The sequence below is a fragment of the Equus caballus genome, chromosome X, assembly GCF_041296265.1.
Source record: "Equus caballus isolate H_3958 breed thoroughbred chromosome X, TB-T2T, whole genome shotgun sequence".
NCBI lineage: Eukaryota > Metazoa > Chordata > Mammalia > Perissodactyla > Equidae > Equus > Equus caballus.
The window spans coordinates 62,556,385-62,570,606 of NC_091715.1; the positions used below are offsets into that span (position 1 = coordinate 62,556,385).

The 14,222-nt window shown below is 39.1% G+C and overlaps 1 protein-coding gene across 2 annotated transcripts in view; it reads left to right on the forward strand.

Moving 5' to 3' along the window:
* The window catches only part of ZC3H12B (zinc finger CCCH-type containing 12B), a 405,422-nt gene extending 391,200 nt beyond the window's left edge, over positions 1 to 14,222 (forward strand). For both annotated transcript variants that reach the window (XM_001914851.5, XM_070257265.1), the window contains exons 5-8: positions 4,413 to 4,552; positions 6,281 to 6,515; positions 7,171 to 7,277; positions 8,446 to 14,222. In XM_001914851.5, coding sequence (XP_001914886.2) covers positions 4,413 to 4,552; positions 6,281 to 6,515; positions 7,171 to 7,277; positions 8,446 to 9,866 — 1,903 coding nt within the window. In that variant the 3' untranslated portion in view covers positions 9,867 to 14,222. The remainder of the gene's footprint in view (positions 1 to 4,412; positions 4,553 to 6,280; positions 6,516 to 7,170; positions 7,278 to 8,445) is intronic.

The following is a 14,222-nucleotide window of genomic DNA, read 5'->3' on the forward strand; positions in this document are numbered from 1 at the left end:
TATTCTGTATAAATCTCTATTCTGTGCCAGATGCTTTTGCACAATGTGATTTAATCCTCACTAAAAAATCTACAAGAATGGACTAATTAGGTTCATTTTTGCATGTGAGGAGACAGGTTCAGAGAGATAGAGTAACTGCCCAAGGTTACACAAATAATAAATGGCAAAGCTTGTATTAAAACTTGAATCTGACTCCAATGCTCCTTCGACAATATCATGCAATAATATGTATCTATTACTGTTATTAAGAATATTTGACATCCTTCCTAGTAACAGAAAATATATTTTCAGATTTCCTTTTTCAAATCTTTTAAATCATGACAGCATCATCACAAAGTGAGTAAAGCAGGCGAGGCATCTCTCCTGTTTTAATGAGGGGAAACTAGAAGTACAGTAACAAGAAAGTTAAATGACCTGTACACAATACTACAGTAATCAGAACGATGCAGTGGGCCAGTGAAAAGGAGAGAGCGATTTTTATGTTCAAAGGACCGAAAGTAACTCTGCTCCCCTCTTAATAGTATACCATACTGTATACCAGAGTGATTCTTGAGGGGAAGAGATATGGCATCTGCCAAACTCAATCACTTACCAGACCAGACTACCCAAAACACCTTAGATTAGACCTATTTCCCAAAGCCTACCCTTCTATAAGGGTGTTGTGTTTGGGAGATGAAGATGAGAACTCAGGACTTCTTTGAGGACTTTGACTTCATGGTGATATAAGATCTTCCTTGTTTTTGGACTTCTATTCAAGGGTTGCTGAGTTACGAAGGACACTCTATGGCCCTTTTACTTTGTAAGAAATAATGAAGAGATTAATTACCAAGGTAATTCATTTCAACATATCTAGTCTATGCCAGTAGCAAACTGCCATACTAATAGGAAGATGAACTTTTGTCTTTTGTAGGAGTTGCTTTACTAAATTAAAGATACCTCACACAATTTAAAGCAAAAAAAATCAGCACTCAACCTTATTTTTAGGAGCGTATTAAAATAATGCATAGTGGACCACGTGATTTTTTTAAATTGCCAACTGTGTCCTTGTTAGCATCTCTTCCCTTGTCTGACTAGGTAAGTTACTGATGAGTCCCGTTTATTCTGCAATCACATTTCACACGGTCAAAGTTCAGTGCCATGGTCTGCCTATGAATTTGTTAGTTCCTTTAATCTAAATTCAGTTTGTTTCCCCATTGGTTAGCTGTAACTTTGTCATGAGATTGGTACTTCTTAGACAAACTACATATTAACATCTGTTGTTCCTCAGCATGTTGAATGAGCCTGCATTGAAATCATGATGCTTTGTTTGTCATCAACAGCATTTGTTTAACATTTGCAGTAGTGATGTACCTGTGATTCACATACTGATATATGGTAAGATCCTAAAGGGTATGTTCATTCTGAAAGCCGTCTCCTTTGGGAGGAAAAATCTATTTCAGGGGAATTAAGTCTTTAAAATGTAAATGCTGCCATATTACTTGTTAAGTCTGGGAGAAGCCCAAATATTTGAACACTGCAAAAAAAAAAGTGAAGAGGGAGAGGCCGGTGACCCATCTGCTAGGTAGAATTTGGCTTGGAACCTGGATCATAATATGTATGTGAGCCAGTTTACAGGACAAAGTGAGCTGTAGTGTCACCAAGACATCCTATGACTTACAAGTCTAGGCTTTCGATTTTTTAGATAGTCTCTTAGGTCCTAGCATTTTTTAGATTGGAAAAGGACATTTTGTGGGTTTGGGCTAAAACAGGTCATCTTCCAAGCTTTATTTTCCACTTTTTAAAAATTTATTCTTTCCTTAAATATTTATTGAGAGCTAAACTTTGCATTCCGGGCCCTTATGTAGGACTTCACTGCCACCTTGATAAATGTTGAATGTGAATTCTGATTCCTACTAGGCATTTGGTGCACTTCATGGAACACTCCAATGGCATGATTTTAATATATTTTCACTGGAATGCTATATGTATTTAACAGTTTTTCTTAACGTGATAATTCTCGGTATGCTAAAAAATTGATATCAGGATACAGATGCATCAAAATATTAACAGTGTTTATCTCTGGGTGGTATTAAACCCTATTGTGCAGCGTTTTTTCTTTATATTTTGTGTATTTTCCACATTTTATACTATAAGTATATATTACTTTTATAATGATGAAAAATATTTTTAAACAATGAATTTGCCAGTATACAATATAAAATTAGGGTATCCGATGTAAATGTTACTCTTATATTTATTTCTAGTCTTAAACTGTGTTAGGGAGGACACACTTTATAGCACCACAGAACCAAGTGAAATGAAATCCCTTCTTCCTCCAAATTCCCCCTCTAATGACAATTCTGATGATTTTCCTGAGTTCATTTTATACTTACCAGCACTATAGCAGTGGGAAAAGTTACAGCTGGTCATCTCCTCCCACCTATTTTATGCTGAGGTCATCTAATTTTAATCCTTTACCAGCCATGGACTTGCCCAATTTACCCATTGTTCAACTTTTTAGAAGCAATCAGTGGTAGCTGTCTCTAAGGCTACCTTGGAGTATATTGGCAATTAAATATATTTTCCTTTCTTTTTTTTCTTAAGTGCTTTGACTTTTATTAGAGTAGTAAAATTACTTTATGGTACTCACTGGAAACTTTTGAACATGATTAACATGTGTTTGGAAATGTTAATAAAGGCATCTAATAAATTTTTGTCATGTGCCTCAAAAGTGATAAGACACTGGGAAGTCTTGCGGTGCAGGTATTAATGGGGCCCCTGAGATTGTGTATAAATTCACCCAAAAGAAATAATATAATTGGAGCTAATTTCTCTTATGGTTGAGTGAATGAGTACCAATGAGAAAGTGAGGAATGTAAAAAGCGAGCCCCTATCACATTGTCTTAATTAACCTTCTAGCAAAATGGTCTCTTTTGATCAGTCTTGTTTGACAGGCAATATCCAGTTTATTGTAATAGAATTGATACGTGTATGCCAAGTTCTTTTACCACCCAAGCTGTTTAATTAACTGTAATTTAGTGTGGCTTATACATGTGTCAGAGCACCAGATTCCATGCTAAGAGAACAGAATTTTCACGACCAAACTACGCACAAATCTAGTACATCTTTTGTGAGTTTTTAAGATGATGAGAATAACAGCTATTCATTTGGGGGCTATGGGTAGAAGAAGGAAAAATAAAATCTTTAAGGAGCTGGCCCAATGGCACAGCGGTTAACTGTGCACGTTCCGCTTCAGCAGCCCGGCATTCACTGGTTCGGATCCCAGGTACCAACATGGTACCGCTTGACAAGCCATGCTGTGGTAGGCATCCCAAATATAAAGTAGAGGAAGATGGGCACAGATGTTAGCTCAGGGCCAGCCTCCCTCAGCAAAAATAAGAGGATTGGCGGCAGTTAGCTCAGGGCTAATCTTCCTCAAAATAAATAAATAAATGAATAAAATGAAATAAAATCTTAAAAAAAAAAGATGATGACAATCAATATATTTTCCCCCAATTCATCTGCTAATTTTCCCTCTTCCAATTTCCAATAAAATGAATTTTGTTTGGTTTTTTAAGTTTTTACAATGTTTATTCCTACAATTAATTGTGATAGAACATCTTCTCTAAAAACGTCTTCTGTAAAAACATCATGTTCTAATTATAAAAAGAATACTCATTTTTTGGGGGAAATTTTTGAATTAAAGAAAGAAAATAAGTCATTTATAACCCTCTCACATAGAAGAATTTTTATTAATAATTTGATGTATCTGTTTTCTCGTATTTTTCTAACCTTACACATAGACTTTCTTCTACAAAATTCAGTTTGCATTGTATATAGTTTGTATCCTTTTTCTCTTTTAGCATTATATTGTGATCATTTCCCACATCTTAAAATTTTCAAGAATGTGATTTTTGTTGGTGTGCTATATTTAGTTAAATGTGATAACTATTTTCAGTCAGGATTTATGTGTGTCTTTCTTGCTGTTACTGTTATTTTTTAAGCTTAATATAAGAGCTTAAGACTCATCTCGAACTAATCCTCCATATAAACTTTATCTAGACCTCTGGTGGCACCTCTTCTTTTTTCATCTATTGTGAATATCTGAATCTTTGAAAAGAAAGTGGTGGTGGAAACAGAAAGAGAAGAGAGAAAATGGAAGTAGTGATAGGAAATAGCCACCAGGGCTGCTATAAGTTGGGAGCTGTTATTAATCATCTGTGGCCTTGAATGAAGGTGTAATAATAATGGCAATATTTGTAGTGATTGAATAAAAAAGAATTTGATTTGCTATTTTTAAAAATATATTTTTGGCACCATCAAAATTAGCACGTCTGTTGTTAATGTCTTGGTACAAAGAAAAACCCTGTTTGGAGTAATTCTTTGCTACCTGTTGTCAATCCTCTATCCTCTCATTCTTTATCTTTCTAAAGCCATGGGAATAAAGAAGAGTTCTCCTGTAGAGGAATACAACTTGCTGTGGATTGGTTTTTAGATAAAGGCCATAAAGATATTACTGTATTTGTGCCTGCATGGAGAAAGGAGCAATCCCGCCCTGATGCACCAATTACAGGTACTATTTCAAATAAGATGTTTTTTCTCATCCAGAGGCAAAGCTAGCAAGATAGTTTTGGTAGAGGTTGATGGGCCCAATTTATATATTTTTCTAAGTTTATTAAGTATACTTAAAATATTTTATATTGAGTATATTTTTAAGCATGTTTTTCCTTACCCAAATAATACCATCATTGTGTTGTGGCCTATGGCAGTTAAATACAGGCGACTTCACTTTGGCAAAGAATAAAGCAACAATTGAAAATTAGGAGTGCTTTCTTATTTGAGCATAGACTTCAGACTAAAGTGGGATGAATCTGGTTATGAATGTGACTAAGTTTTCCAAATGACTAAAGAAACCATGGTAGACAGTGGATCTCATTCTGTACCATAGAAGTTATTGTGGGATTTGCAAATTAGGAGGCAGAGTAGAGAGAAAGCAATGTCCCATGGCAGTCAGAGCCAAGTTATCCATGAGGCACAGTAGGACCAGTGCCTAGGGCCTATAAAACTTTTAGGGTCCCATGGAAATGTTTTAATTTTATTATTTTCTTTTAACATCAGAAGGAAAAATTGAATAAAATAACAATGTGTAATAATATATCTAACTAGATTATTTGTCTTTATACCAATGCAGTTGTAAAGTGAATTTTAAATATTTCTTTATGGAAGAAGGGGCCCATGAAGGCAAAAGTGCCTAAGGTCCACAAAAGTCATGATGTGGACCTAATGGCAGTAGGATCACTACATTCACTTACAACAGTATGTGAAGCTAGCTCTTTACAGCATTGGAGAGCATATAGACCCAGTCCTCTGAGTATCAGCTGTTGCCTGATGTGCCAAATGAGAAAGTCCAGTGAATGGCTGTCAGAGCTGTGCCATGGAGCTGTCTGCTAGCTGCTGAACAGGCCCTCAGCCTCAGTCTGAGAGTGGATCCTGGCCTTGCTCAAACCCAGCCTGTAAACTTTCTTTCCTCAGCAAGTAAGAAGCCAAAAAAAGGACGTCAATACTCACATGCTACAGCTTGATGTTTTCTCTTAGTTGTGGCCTTCCATCAGGCAGAGGGCAAAAATGTAAGTCCCTAGGAGTGATGCTTTACTCTCCTCCTGGCAGACGCATCCTCAGCACACTGCCCTGTTTTCTTCAGCAGTCAAAAGCTGGTGCTTCAGCCAAAGGGCAAAACAAGCATCAAGAAAGCTAGTATAGGGGCCGGCCAGGTGGTGCAGCGGTTAAGTGCACACGTTCCACTTTAGTGGCCCGGGGTTCGCTGGTTCAGATCCCGGGTGCGGACATGGCACCGCTTTGCACGCCATGCTGTGGTAGACGTCCCACATATAAAGCAGAGGAAGTGGGCATAGATGTTAGCTCAGGGCCAGTCTTCCTGAGCAAAAAGAGGAGGATTGGCAACAGTTAGCTCAGGGCTAATCTTCCTCAAAAAAAAAAAAAAAAAAGAATACTAGTATATCAGTGTTATTTCTCACTCTTCATGGTAGTTTTAAAAACTTAGATGTTATTGAATCCTGTTCCTTCATTTTATCAAAAAGAAAACTGAAGTTCAAAGGGGAAGTTGACTTGCCAAAAGTGACAATCCAAATTACTACCATAGCCAAGAATAGAGGCTACTTTCTCTCTAAGGGCAAATAATATATTCATCTAGTACCGACTTTTGTATTTGTAATATGGAGGTAGAGCTGTTAATTTCCAAAGATGATCTCTACTCTGTGGCATATAATTCATATTTCAACAGATCAAGATATCCTACGTAAACTGGAGAAGGAAAAGATTCTTGTCTTCACGCCATCCAGAAGGGTCCAGGGCAGGAGAGTCGTCTGCTATGATGACCGGTTCATAGTCAAACTGGCTTTTGATTCTGATGGCATCATTGTCTCCAATGATAACTACCGGGACCTTCAAGTAGAAAAGCCAGAATGGAAGAAGTTTATAGAGGAGCGGTTGCTGATGTATTCTTTTGTGAATGACAAGTACGTTTCTTTCCAATAGGCTCTAAATAGCCTAAATCCAAGTTACCACTAGGAACAGATTTCATTTCATTTCAATAAACATCTACTGAACACTTACTGTGTACTGTGCATTATGCTAGTTTCCATAGGGACAAAAGGCTGAGTAAGAGACAAGACTTAGTCTTAAGAGGCTCAAAGTGTGGTGGAAAGAGACAACCACAATGTGTTGTGATAAGTGCTGTGGTTAGAATTTCTTAAATTGCTTTGTTGATGAAAAAGGATAGGGAAAAGCTTCACAGAGGAGATGACATTTGAGATGAAGTTTAGAGACAGAGGAAAGGGAGTTGTTGGGCATTAGAGGTAAAGGGGACATCATGAATAAAGCTATAAAGATGTGAAAGTGGGTTGCATATTGGGGGAACCAGCAGGCATGCCAGTATGACTGGAACATATAGTCCATGGAAAAATGACACACAGGAGAAATTATCCTTTTCTTGCGATCAACTGGGAACAGAGGGAAGGACTGCTGGCTTAGCAAAAGATAGACTTGAGGCAGGAAGGGCAATTAAAAAGCTGTGACAACAATATAAGCAAGAGGTAATGAAGGTCTGAACTCCTGATAAGGGATAGTAGGGACAGAAGGGAAGGCATTTATCTCTTGCTTGCTTGCTTTTAGATTTATGCCTCCAGATGATCCTTTAGGGCGCCATGGCCCAAGCCTTGAAAATTTCTTAAGAAAGAGACCCGTTGTTCCTGAGCACAAGAAACAACCATGCCCTTATGGTGAGTACCTATGTGCAGAACTGAGTTCTGTATTAAGGGAAACATAAGGACTCTATGAATACTTTTCTCTTCAAAATTTATCTTTCAAATGGAAAATCCTAGCTTGTTCACTTTCTGTGAGTTAGTCTGTGTCTTCCTGTATTCTCAGTTAATTGTTTAAAGAAACATTCTAGAAACTGCATGAGGAGAAGGTAACTAGAATTGAAGGGAAGATTAGTTGTCACTTGTTAAAATGGTGCATGTGTGCTAGCTGCCTCCATCCTGAGCAGTGTTGCTGGGGGCAGAGAAATGTCCACGTGGGTCCACAGAAGCAGAAAGGGCAAGGCCAAATTGGATTTGGCCCCAAGAAGGACGTGTCTCTCAGGCAGGTGACTGCGCCCTCTAACTAATAATACCCTTTTCTTCCCATCTGTACTTTCCAGTTTGCTTCCAAACTTCATTTTTATTTGCTTTTTTAAAATATAGTTTTCTAGAGTACATTCATGATCTTACACAAGTCTGTCTGATATAAAGTTTGTGAGCCTAACAGTGCAACGTGGGCTGCCTGGTCTGAGGCTAGTTTGGATGTTCACTCTTTTTGGATAATCATTTATCACACGTCTTGTTTTTTGTTTGATTAACATTTATTTAAATCATAGAGTGTTTTCATGTTCATTATCTTCATTTAATCTTCACAATGACCCTATAATATAAGCATGATTATGAACCTTGTTTACAGAAGAGGAAAATGAGGCTCAGAAAGTAAAGTCACTTACCAAAGTCACACAGCTAGTAAGTGGCACAGCTGGAATTGAAACTCAGGTCTGACTGGCCTCCAAGCCTGTGCTCTTTGCACTCGCATCATACTGCCTGCTGCTGCTCTACACTGCCTTAATATGCAGGTTATGCCTAGGCAAAGTTGTGAATTTCAGGAAATGAAAGCTGTTCAGCTGTTCAGCTCTTAGTTTTCACACTGCAGTTTCCTCCCCAGCTTTCCACTTCCTTCCTCTCCCCTCACAGTGTGTGATGCCTCCTTGGTGTTGTCTGTCTCTCATCTTTATGGACAGTTAATTTTCTGCCTTTAACCCCAAATGGTAAAATTATAACCTGAGTGACCAGATACAACAGTTTCTGGCACAGAGTTGCACCACTATGAGAGAGAGTCTTACCCCAAGGCATTATTTTTCAGGCAAAAAATGTACCTACGGCCACAAGTGCAAATACTACCATCCGGAGCGGGCCAACCAACCCCAGCGTTCGGTGGCTGATGAGCTCCGCATCAGTGCCAAACTGTCCACAGTGAAAACCATGAGCGAAGGCACCTTAGCCAAGTGTGGCACAGGGCTGTCTAGTGCCAAAGGTGAGATAACCTCAGAAGTCAAACGTGTGGCCCCCAAGCGCCAATCAGATCCCAGCATTCGGTCCGTGGCTGTGGAGCCTGAGGAATGGCTGTCCATTGCCCGTAAGCCTGAGGCCAGCTCTGTCCCCTCACTTGTGACCGCCCTAAGTGTCCCCACAATCCCACCCCCCAAAAGCCATGCAGTAGGTGCACTCAATACCCGTTCAGCCAGCAGCCCAGTGCCAGGATCTTCTCATTTCCCCCACCAGAAGGCTTCGTTAGAGCACATGCCCAGCATGCAGTATCCCCCCATCCTGGTTACCAACAGCCATGGGACCTCTATTAACTATGCTGAGCAATACCCAAAGTTTGAGTCCTTGGGGGACCACAGCTATTATTCAATGTTAGGCGACTTCTCCAAACTGAATATCAACAGCATGCATAATCGAGAGTACTACATGACTGAAGCAGACCGGGGGGTGTATGCCCGGAATCCCAACCTGTGTTCTGACAGTCATATGAGCCATACCAGAAATGACAACTATTCCTCTTACAACAACCTATACTTGCCTGTAGCTGATACCCATCCTGAAGGCAGTTTGAAGCTGCATCGCTCAGCATCTCAGAACCGTCTTCAGCCTTTTCCTCATGGTTACCATGAAGCCTTAACAAGAGTGCAGAGCTATGGCCCAGAGGATTCTAAGCAAGCCCCCAACAAGCAGTCAGTTCCCCATTTAGTTCTGCATGCCCAGCACCCAGCAACTGGGACACGCTCCAGCTGTCCTGGAGACTACCCCATGCCTCCCACTATCCACCCTGGGGCAACCCCACAGCCAGGACGTGCCCTGGTGATGACTCGGATGGACAGCATTTCTGACTCTCGCCTGTATGAGAGCAACCCCATGAGACAAAGACGACCTCCTCTTTGCCGGGAACAACATGCCAGCTGGGACCCACTGCCCTGTGCAACTGACTCTTATGGCTACCACTCCTATCCCTTGAGTAACAGCCTCATGCAACCATGCTATGAGCCAGTCATGGTACGGAGCATGCCTGAAAAAATGGAGCAGCTTTGGAGGAATCCTTGGGTTGGAATGTGCAATGATTCCAGGGAGCATATGATCCCAGAGCACCAGTATCAGACCTACAAGAACCTCTGCAATATTTTCCCTTCAAACATCGTCCTTGCAGTAATGGAGAAGAATCCCCATACAGCAGATGCCCAGCAACTGGCAGCCTTGATTGTTTCTAAGCTTAGGGCTGCACGTTGACGTAACATAGAACTTATTCCTATAAATATAAATATTAATACTAATAATGCACTAATACTATGATAATAGTAACTAATAATTTTGTGTCGCGCTTTACAAGCTACAGAGTATTTATGTCATTGAAGTGCATAACAACCCTGTGAGGTAAGTCTTACTAATGTCTTGTTTTATAGACAAGGAAATTGAAGCTCAGTGAAATTAAGTGACTTGCCAAGGTCACACCGCTAGCAAAGGACCAAGTCAGGACTCTTATCCAAGTCCTCTGACTCCAAGTTCCATGCCCTTTTGCACGGCACTGTGCAGGTAATGGAGGACAAAACCCAGGGGGAGAGGCCTAAATGCAAGAAACCCCAGGGCTTCCATTACCAGTGTTTTCTTAGTCACACATTCTATATTACAGAGTAAGAATGATACATCTAATTTAGAGAGCAAGAGCATCAAGATCGGATCATATGTTGAATTAACCTTTTAAGATTTTTAATAGGAATATTTAAAGCTATTTAAAAGTAAATGCACACTTTATTGCATGGATATCTGACCATTCAATATCTTTGTTAACCAAGCTATAGGGTCATATCGAAGCTTCTAGAGCTACATTTTAAACCTATTATTAGCAGTTATATTGCATGTATGACTGTATGTATTTAGTCAAGATGTGTATCTCTGTATAATCTTTTATATGGTGGTGATAAGAAGATAGTCTCAGCACAGTCCTTAGTCTACAGCTGTATAGATCACAAATCTGACTGGATGATTTATGTCACATTTCATAATTTCAACTAGTTTTGAAAGTGAAATTACATGCCAATATTTGAATATTGCTTTCTTAGTCACCACAGCAAGCTAGCTCTATGTCCCTTGCACTTTTTACTTGTCAAGATTTATTGACAGATTTTCACTCTCTTCACCTCAGCAAGTTAGGGATAAGATTGCAGCCTTCTTCCACAGAGAAGCTGATGGATAAGCTCAAGTTCCAGGCATAGTAGCTGTGTGCTAGATTAGCGCAGAAGTATTTGACCAGGACCAGGGGATTTACTACCACAGTTGGTTTCCCTTATCCCAATAGCGATGGCCAAACTCATGAAGCATTAAATGATGAACACAAAAGCTGCACTCAAGGAGGGTCTAATGGATGCTCTTTGGACTTCTGACCTACGCAGTATTCAACATCACAGGATGAAACGTAATGCAGGACAGGGCATAGCCATGCAATCCACTTTGTCTTGCAATCCACCCTTTGGGCAATAAGGTCGATCATTGGTGCAGCAGAATATTTTTAGGAAACAAAACCAGGGGATTTTCTATGTGGAAAAAGGCATCCTCCAAAAGGGGATGCAGCTTCCAAAAGGGGATGTTACATCTTCGCTAATAGCTGGCTTAGTTATGCACTTCAAATCCATGCGAAGAGGGTGCACTTGCCCTTGGATAACGCATTACTAAAGATGGCAGGACTTTGGGTTGAGCAGAGCCATTTGTTCAACTTGTATCTTGCTCAGGGTGGGAACCTTTGTAGCTAGATGCCTCCAGAAGAGGCATTTATTGTTTTTGGTTCTTTTTAAGCTGCACTAAATAAACCCCCTTTTTGAGCCCATTGTATATTTCAACATTTTGAACCATGACCAGCTCACTATTTCTTGAGCTGGAACTTGCTAATTTCTATGGTAGTTTTTCATGAAAGTTGAGAAGGCCTGGTCTTGGCCTTTTGTTTCTTCATAAGAAGGTGTGACACTACCTATAAATGTTTCTTACTGTGAAACACTCCCAATGCGAGGCTGTAGTCAGGGTTGTTTCTGGCAGTTTGATAATGGCTTGCATGCTGCTTTTCTGGCTTTCTGTCTCTGTCTTAGTTGATAAAAACTGCATCTCAATTAATGTTTTTCTCTAGTTAACCATAGCTTCACATTTATCTCCTACCCTATGATTTTTCCATCCCGCAACATACTGAGGTGTAAAAGTATTTTCTACCAGTGACCATAGAGAGTGACAGTTGCCACTGAAGTGCTTGCCATTTCACACAAATGCCATTTCATACCTTCAACTTCTTGGATCTTCTAAATTTGTCCCATGTCTAAATCAGGGTATTTGACAATCTTAGATGACTCTGCCTTTGTGCCAGTTAGTTCATACCTCCTATCAAAGTCATCAATGGCACCACAGTATCCAGTAGCTGTACAATTTACAGAGAAGCACAAGATTAATCTTGTCAACTGCAATTCATCTTGAACATGTTCATGTTTAGTATTAAAAAAATTCTAAGTTCCTCTCAATACAGGAAATAATTTTTAAGGCAGTGTATGTATTTCTTATTTCCTGTAACCATTGTCATTCCTCTCTTCTCATAAAATGTATATGAAACAAAGCAGCTAGGAGCAATGCCTCAAATAACCAGAAATGACCTTTTGTTGATACAAATTGTATCTCCTTTTTTCCCGATTGTATAGAAACAAATGTACAAAACTCATCTGAAACTAGGTTTGGTACATTCTTTTCACCATGATGTTTGTGGCACTGTGTGTCACAAGGAAGTAGCCCGGGGGTCATGAAGGAGCTTTTATTTCCAAAGGACAGTAGTAGTTTATAGACAATTTTTCAAGGCCTTTTTATTACTATGTGCACAGCTATTATGTGTACAGTTTCAAGCATTATATTACATAAGTTCTCTTTAGCCTATTAAATTTAATATGTCCTTGCAAAAGGTATTTTGTGTAAAAAGTGTCAATGTTAGTGAATCATCTGCAAGAATCTACAAATGGAGCTGTACAATTATGAATGCTTAAATCCAGCTTGGTTCTTAGTAAAGTTATTAGAGAAACATCTTCTTTATATTGAGGTCTGCACATTTTTTGACTTTTCCATTTTGTCTGTAATTATAAAACAGCAAATACAAAGAAGCATTGGGACTCACTGGGCTCCCTTGATAATAAAAGCAAGCTTCCTTTCCTGGGGTTAAGGGTGTGTCCTTCAGTATGCTTACCTCCAAGCACTCAGCAGGGATTACTGCACAGTGTTTTGTGTGGTTTTCAAGAAGCATTATCTTTTATAGGAGATGCTTTGTAATTTTTATTCTTTCACTGAGTTTTTGAACTCATAGCAAGTCTATGCCTTTTCAGGCCTTAGATTTTATGATTTCTTTCTTGTTGTGATTTTGTTATTGTTTTTACTTTGACCTAAAGAAGTGTGACTCTGGAGTGGCATGGTCAATCAAGGGCACTGTTTCTGTAAGACAGCTAAAAGGAAAAGGAGACTTTTCAAAGGTAACATACAGCCATTGCACTCTCTCTTAAGGTGCAAGGTATAGAAGGGAGAATGACGGAGGCCTTATGGAAATGGCCTATAAAACTTTTCTTCTTCTAAATAATGAAACACATGCACACACACACACACACACACGTATGTGTGTGTGTATATATATACGTTGAATATGTGTATATTCTCTCCCCTCCCCTCTCTGGTAGTTTCCAGGAGAATACTTCTAAAACCCATTTTTTCTACTTTAGAATAAATTATATTTATACAGTAATTCAAACATTGATATCCATTAACCTTTGGCACTGAGTTTTCTTCTAACATAGAAGAGTTCATTTGAAGAGGCACTCAGTGACAGTTTAATCTCTGCTCTAAGTATGAGACTTTGTACAAACACCCTTTTTGTGGGCCAAGAATTTCAATACACTTTGTTTTATTCTGCGAACCAGGTCTGGAGCTACACAGGGAAAGTAATGTCAAACTGTGCAAAGAGCACTTCTCCGGTCTCCTCCTAACCCTTCTCTGCCTTCCCCTAGTTTGCTTCTCTTTATGTCTGACACTGAGGAGTGCATAGTCTTCAACTGAAATGGCACTACAGTTAGTTTTCAATGGAAACCAAACCAGTATATTTCAGGAAGCTGCTTGTCTAAAGTTGTCGATGCTTTTGGAAAGACTCAGCATATTCAATATCTATCATGTTGTAGCTAGCTATATACATAGGCAGATTGACTATTTTTAATCCTGTTTTGTGTATCATTGAGCTATAGTAGTTTGCTTTATCCATTTGTGGGATTAAACAATATTGTTTAATGGTTGTAAACTTTTATAAAACCTCTTTGGGTTTTTTGTTTGACCCAAATATAATGTAAGTCTCAATGACAAAATACACAAAGCCAAACAGAGGTAAGTGAAAATATATCCTGTCCCCAGTTTTGTCTGGCCCTATAATGCACGTGCAGTGCTTTGCAATATGTTTTCACTAGCATGAATGTGCTATGACTACTTCATGAGGTTTTAATTTGTTTTACCTATAATCATGATGCTGTATCATCGGCAACAATGAACTGTAACTAAATTTATTTATTGTATAAACTATTTGTCTACTAACCA